The 7,720-nt window shown below is 31.8% G+C and overlaps 1 protein-coding gene across 1 annotated transcript; it reads left to right on the top strand.

Annotated features, from left to right (window-relative positions):
• Nucleotides 510-5,047, top strand: LOC109359314 (protein Brevis radix-like 2). The gene is made up of 5 exons (XM_019603931.1): nt 510-1,061; nt 1,570-1,946; nt 3,421-3,556; nt 3,817-4,214; nt 4,646-5,047. Exons 1-5 carry the CDS (start codon nt 936-938, stop codon nt 4,722-4,724), a joined length of 1,116 nt encoding a protein of 371 aa, XP_019459476.1. The 5' UTR covers nt 510-935; the 3' UTR covers nt 4,725-5,047.

Genomic DNA, 7,720 nt, shown 5'->3' with positions numbered 1-7,720 from the left:
TGCATAAGAAATAAGTGTAATTTTTTAAACAAAAAATGTGATAAATGCAATTAAGTTAAACAAAACATGATATATTGCGGAGACAAGTCCAACTAATATATGAGTCAATATCTCTTTATTATTTTTGGTTCGTTACACTATATTATAAGAGCGATTTAAACAATATTTCATTAGAATTGTTGATACATTTTGTAACAAGAATAATAAAGATACATTGATTTGTATATTATTTGGACTTGTTTATACAATATATAATGTTTTGTTTAACTTAATTGCATTTATCACATTTTTTGTTTAAAAGATTACACTTATTTCTTATGCAGAGCAGTCAATGTAATGAAAATATAAAATCTAGGAAAAGTTTGTGTATGTGTAAAAAAGTGATGAGTGATTTATGTAATTTCAGTAAAACTCATGGGTGTTAGTGTAATGTATTCTTTTAATAATGGTTTGGTAGTAGGAAAAAAAAACTCTACACTCACACTTGTTTTCTGTATAAAGAAATGATGTTTAAGGCATTTTGATCCAAAATCCCACGTAACTTGCCTTGAAACATGCCTCACATTACAAGTTACAAGTATAAACTATTCCTAACGTTCACCTTTCTCTCTCTTGAAATGTTATAACGTTGCTTTTCATTATTCATAAGCTTATTATTTTATTTTTCTCTATGGTTTCTCTTCTCATTCTCTGTTTGATACCTGCTTACTTTTCTGATTCCTCTTACCAAAGTCTGCTTCTTCTTCAGAACAACAAGAAAATTTCAATGGAGTTTTTCTATTATGTTGTTGTTTTGGAATTTATTAAGCTCACCCCAGATCTTCAATTTATTTGATTCTATCAAAAGTATAATCTTCAATTTATTTGATTCTTGGGTTATTATTATTTTTGGAAGTGGAAATCAAGTTCATTTTTTTGTGTGAGAGGCATTAGCAATGTTGACTTGCATAGCATGTACCAAGCAACTGAATAGTAATGGATCTCTTCACCAACAAGAAGAAGATGAAGAAGCTGTTCATATACCAAGTACCAAACATGCCATCAAGAATATTACTTCACAAGTAAATTCTCATACCCTCTTTGATTTCTAGCAAATTGTTAATGTAATCAATAAGTCAACTTTTCTTTATATTACCAAGGATATCTCTTCACCCGATAATTAAGGAACTTATCTCATTCGGGTTGTGTACTTGGCCCTCCCGCCAAGTATGGTTCACAGAAATCGAACATTGTCTTCCTATGCCATTAGACCAATGTCTTATTGGTCAATAAGTCAACTCTTCAATTATGAAAATCTTGCAATATTTGAATGTGATGTAAATTATAAATCTTTTAGAGCACTAGAATCCCATTATTTTGGTCACATGAATTTGTCAATTCAGCAAAAGCTCATTTTCATGAATCTGATATGTTTTGTAGGAGCAAAATTTTAGTGAATCTTTGAAGTTTTAATGAACAAAAACAAATCATGGAACCAAAAAACTAATTTTTTTGTCTTTTAATATTTGATTCTTATTGTTTTTGTCAACAAGTAACTATGGTGACAGAGGTGGTTTTTTTGTTTATCAGATCAAGGACATGGCAGTGAAGGCTTCAGGGGCCTATAAGAATTGCAAGCCTTGTTCAGGATCTTCCAATGGTAACCGGAATGGAAACTATGCTGACTCCGATTTAGGCTCGGATTCAGCTAGGTTTAACTTGGCATACCACAGAACAGGAAGCTTCAATTCGACCCCGAGGCTGTGGGGGAAGAAAGTGGAAGCTAGACTGAAGGGGATTTCCAGTGGGGAAAGAACACCGACATCGGTGAGTGGAAGAACGGAGTCGGTGATGTTCATGGAGGAGGGTGAATCAAAGGAATGGATTGCACAAGTGGAACCTGGTGTGCTCATTACCTTTGTTTCTTTGCCTCAGGGTGGCAATGATCTGAAGAGGATACGGTTCAGGTACTAATGGTACTGCTATTACTACATTTTCTCTTGTTTGTTTAAAAAGGGCAGCTCATTGCACAAGGCTCCACTTAGTGGGGTCTAGGGAGGGTAGACGTATACAGTCTTACCCCTACAAGCAGAGCGGTCGGGATTTGAACTCGTGATCTTCATTAAGCAAAACTCACTCTTTTTTTCTCCTCTTGTTTGTATGTTAAGCAAATTTTGCTCTAGGTTCCAATATTTTGGAGGGTAATCACATGCCTTGTCATGTGGTAGGGGCAAGTAGCTTTTTAGCTAGTATGACATGACTTTGTCCTTTGTGGTTTAAACTTTCCCTTATTCTTTGTTTTGGCATTAAGTACATGTTTGTTTGAGAGTGATCACATGCTTTTCCAAAGGCTGTCCCAGATTCTAGATTGGCAGGATCTATCTTATATGCATTGTGCCTTTTATTTCACTTTCAGTAACTCATGCTTTATTCTGGTGAAACACAGATCTGCTGTCCCAAATCCTATCTTATATGTTATCCTATGCCAATGATAATTAAGCAAAAACAACAATAACAATGAAGGTTTAAATTTTTTAATTGACAAAACATGTTTTCATTGGTTCGTGACAGTGAATGGGACAGATCTAGGACAACAGCTCTCTATTCTTACTAGTGGTGGTAGTAGAGCATGAAAAATGCAAAAGGAACTTTTATCACTCCTCTTATCCCACAAAAAGAAGAAGAAAAAAGAATAAAGAAAAAGGGTGGAAATAAAAAGAAAAGAAGGAAAAAGAAAGGAAGGTATGCAAAGGAAAAGGGCAGGGTTGGTTTTGTGCCAGAGTAATATTCATTTTATGAAATACAAGCAAGTTTGTCAAAAATATTCCCTTTGTTCTGAAAAGAAATAGAGAACATAAATGCAAGAATTATAAAGGGGTATTAGAAGGGTCAATTCACTATTAATAATTTATGAATATCAATTCTATTTTTCTTGATATTGAATTATTGCATTAAGTTAAAAGAGTTGGCAACAACTCCTTTTTGTTGGGATAAGGGAGTAACCTTTATGTTTTCCTAAGAACTTCAGGCACTTTCATGTTTTTGTAATAACTTTCTCGTATGAAATTCAAATTAATATAGTTAAGACCTGGAACAATTGTCTTATGCCTATTACACTCAATTTTGAAATTGCTACCATTATGGAGGGATCGAAATCTCGTATTGGAGTATAACCATTATAATTTTCTGCACAATTTCCATTGGTTCAACAAATGGTAATTAGATTGATTACATTTTTTTTTCTGGAGACTAAGGCTGCAGTAGTGAAAAATAATGAGCTGTTCATCAATCTCTTGTAATGTTTGGTTCTTTGCTTCTAAAATTTTCACATTAGGTTCAACTTGCAAGTTTTTCAATATACTATAGTGTGATGACGAATTTCTATTCTTTTTCTAGAGGCGTTAATGATTGTACTAACTATTCTTTTATGTATTTGATCAGTCGTGCAATGTTTAATAAGTGGCAAGCTCAGAGATGGTGGGCTGAGAATTGTGACAAGGTTATGGAATTGTACAATGTTCAAAGGTTCAATCAACAATCAGTTCCTCTTCCAACCCCACCTATATCTGAAGATGAGGTTAGATACACCTCTCTGTAATATAATGTTCAGAACTTCATGATTAAACTTCCACTCCCAACCAATGCATGTTTCTTATCCTGCGTAACCAATCGAAAATTCATCCGAACTCGTACTTAATGTATGACTTAACTATGGTGGTGGAATTCTTACATTGTTATTTACATGAACAATCTCATTTAGAATCTTCTGATTCAGTGCATTTTCCATATTGATATATTTATAAGTTGGTGTTGAGATAACTTCCCTTTAATTTTCAGAGTTCGAAGATTGAATCTGCCAGGGATAGCCCGGTGACTCCTCCTCTCAGCATAGAGCGTGCACCCCGTCATCTTCACCACCAACTAAAGGGAATGGGCTACTCCTCATCAGATTCACCGGATCACCACCGAATGAAACCTCAACCTTGCTACAAAACAATCGGCCAATCATCGACACCTAATCTTTCCAACATGAGTAGGCCAAAGACTGAAAGACAATCCATTGATGGTTCTGTAAGGACTAGTTCATCAAGAGAGGATGACCACTCAGGTGAGTTTTCTATCAGCAATGCTAGTGATATGGAAACTGAATGGGTTGAACAGGATGAACCAGGAGTATACATCATTATAAGATCACTACCAGGCGGAGCCCGAGAAGTTAGGCGTGTCCGATTCAGGTAAACAGAAGTCGTTAGTATGGAAAACAAATTATTTCTAATGCAACCGTTTTCTTAATTCTTTCAGCTCATTAACAGGTTTTTTGTGAAAACTATTTGACCTTTCCGGACTTCTTATTGTGCTTGGCCTTATGATTGTTTCCTCTGCTACTGTCATTGTTTTCTTTCTTTTCGCACTCCACGTGACTATATTTGCTTTTTAGGCAAGATTTCAATTTGATCAATTCTTTGTGTATTCCTTTTATCATAGACAAGGCTAACAGGCCTGATAAACTTCATTGTATCAGATATCTCCTCGTGAAATAAGTCATCCAATTCCGAGTTCACACTATATACTTAACAGCTGGATTGTTTAGTCATTAAGTATAATTTACCAACTCATGAGTAATCACATTCATTTTGAAATTTTCTTGTTTCATTCTTTTACGCAGCCGAGAAAAATTTGGAGAAATGCACGCCAGACTATGGTGGGAAGAGAACTGTGCTAGGATACAAGAGCAATACTTATGAGATTGTTGTGACCATAGAGGAGCCTTTTCACATAACTTTACAACAGGCCAACAGATCTCAACATGAAAGCCTTCCAGTATTGTGCATTCTAGATTCAGTTTCTTTCTTTCGGGTGGACAACTTGCAATTAACCGCGACTTTCGACTTTGGAGTTTCACTTTGGTCGTGTAAAAATGCAGATGAGGGGAAATATTAAGATAGTGAAACTCTAGTTTATAGTTTAACTTCTTAATGTCAATGTGCAGCTGTGGAGTTGTCAAATGATTTCCATCTTCTATGAAAATTGAACTATTACAATGAGAATAAGATATCACTTTTTGTTTTGTCAAAATGGTTAAACAGAAAATTGAAAATTCTGTGTAAAACATGTTCAGTATTCCAAGTGTGAAGAAGTCACATTGCTTAGAAATGGATAAATTGAAGAACATATAAGTGGATGGACAGACCTAATGCTCCAAAATCTAACTCTCAAATAAATTTAAGGTTTTGGGTTAAGACGTATTGTCAAATTCATTTATATGCTTACTTAGCTCATCTAAAAATACTATAACTCATGGTTGAAGATCTCCCAACAAAATCAATCACAAAAAACTTTATCACGAAGTCTCAGGTTAAGACTGTAGAAAGGTATAGGGCACATCATGACTGACTTGATGACTTAGGAAAATTAGTAATGGTCATATTATCTATTAAAGTTTGAATATAATAAGCTTGATGGCTATCATACAAGTTTATAATTTAAGTGGAGAACATTGATGTAAAAAATATGTGTACCCGTACTGCATTTAACTTGAGTATCGTGATATTGTATTGCAGATGCTTGTATATTCGTAAATTTATTTTAATAAATTTTTATATATTATAACTTTTTATTATTTTAGGTTATAATATATTTTATTATTAATTCATAATAAATTTTATTGATTAGAATATAATGACAAATTTATTATATATATTATTATCTATGTAATATTATATATATATATATTGCTACAAAAATATATAAATATTACATTAAACTTAAAAATTGGTTGGGTAGATAATTTGCTTACGTGAGCATGTGTAAGCAATAGTTGTAACCACTTATCTCTTTAGTCATATCATTTAGGAGAAGTGAGATATGGCTTTGTAGAGGAATGAAGAGTTGGATATAGTTATAGTATAATATATCTATGTATTGCTAGTATAAAGATTTATATGTAATTAGTAAATAATTTATTATTTATTTGTATTATTTTTTAAGAGTCAGTGACAATAAAACATAAATAATGAATGATACAGTAATAATATATAAAACTCATATATATGTCCATATTTCTTTATAATTATTGGTGTGTTCACTTCTATCCTCCTTATCATAGTTTTGATAAGTTACATGAGATAATGCATAATTTTGCATTTATTGGAAACATTAAATTAAATGATCATTTCATTTTCTATGAGTTTAATATATGGATTTAATATTATGGTTAGTGTAAATGTTTTTTATACTGTCATCAAATCTTTACCATTGATATGTTAATTATTATTGACTTTCAAACAAAAGTATTACAAATTAATGGTGAGTGATCTGCTGACAGTGTAAAAAACTTTATATTGTCAGTGCATAGATTTTAAACTCTTAATATATATGTAATGTATGTATAAATCTTTTTATTTGATTAATATACTATTATTCATTTGTATTATTTTTATTTAAGAGTTAGTAATGATTATTAATATGTAAATGATGAATAACATGCTTTCATTGGTACATATTATCACTTGACAAAATTTGTGTTCCTTACTATTCCAAAAGCCATAAGGCCAAGCATTATTTCATGTGCTTTCCTGTTATTAACGTGAATAGTTAATTATATAGTTGTAAAGAAAATAAGAATTAATAATTTCACTAAAAAGTGAGTAAAAAAAGAAGGTTAAAAGTCTGTGATTAATGGAAAAGGTGATACCTGTGCAAAAAATAAACGAGGAAATAAAGTACACTTAGGATGGGGAAAAGTATTGTAAAAATATTCCTAAATATTCTCAGTAAAAGAATCTTTAATGTGTTTAATTATAGTGTATAAAAAATTATTAAATCATACACAATAAAAAATTATCTAAATAATTTTCAAGATATTAATATTCATTTGACTTTAGTGTTATATTAAAATAATAATTTCACAAATAAAATCTTATCAAATGAAGTACTTATTACCATTTTCCACCCATATTCTTGCATTATTAGCAAAATATGATATGGTGGCTATTACATCATCGTACTACTAAAAAATAATGACAAATAAATATCTCTAAAAATTAAAGATTAATATTAAACCCTATTTAGATAAATGAAAGGAACTTTACTATACAAAATACTGAAATAACATTCGTTATCACAACAAAGAAATACTAATCTACAGTAATATTTTATAGATTTCTACTTTTGATATCTATTTACAATGTGGATAATGTTGAAATTATATGGTTGAAGTATAGAAGGAGAAAAGTGAGTGATCAAAATAGTAAATTTTATTGATAATATTGCTAATGATGGAATGGTGATGTTGTGATTGTATGATACAAAAGACTTAAAACTAATCTCCTATTTATAATAATATTAAATTCCTAATTAAATAAGAAATAATTATAAAAGATAATATGAAGCTATCACAATCTTAAAATATATTCTAAGATACCCTAAAAATGTTGAAACAAATTAACCAATTGGAACATTTGAGTGTGAAATGAAAAAACCTCAAGTCTCATATAGGATGGTGGAAACACTTCGAGAATGTTTATAACCCTTAAAGTGCGGTTTAGGGGTGTGCCTCAAGGGGTACAAGGGTTATGGGGTGGGTAAGGATATACACGATCAAAAACCCCTAAACACGTGCACACGTCACCACCTCCTTCCCCGTTGTCCGTCCGGTTTGGCCTTGGGCCCAAACAAATTTTTAGACGTGTTGACCAAGTCAACATGGTCGTTGCTTGTGACTGTTGCTTCCATTGAGACC

Source organism: Lupinus angustifolius, chromosome LG11 (assembly GCF_001865875.1).
Source record: "Lupinus angustifolius cultivar Tanjil chromosome LG11, LupAngTanjil_v1.0, whole genome shotgun sequence".
Classification (NCBI taxonomy): domain Eukaryota; kingdom Viridiplantae; phylum Streptophyta; class Magnoliopsida; order Fabales; family Fabaceae; genus Lupinus; species Lupinus angustifolius.
Note: the sequence above shows the minus strand (reverse complement) of the source record. Positions and strands in the feature narration are given on the sequence as shown.

Bases quoted from the DNA above. Each gene is read 5' to 3' on its own strand.
- LOC109359314 (XM_019603931.1), top strand. From the start codon at position 936: ATGTTGACTTGCATAGCATGTACCAAGCAACTGAATAGTAATGGATCT. The intron at 3,557-3,816 runs GTTAGATACACC...TTTAATTTTCAG, and splicing joins CACCTATATCTGAAGATGAG to AGTTCGAAGATTGAATCTGC. The intron at 4,215-4,645 runs GTAAACAGAAGT...TCTTTTACGCAG, and splicing joins GTTAGGCGTGTCCGATTCAG to CCGAGAAAAATTTGGAGAAA.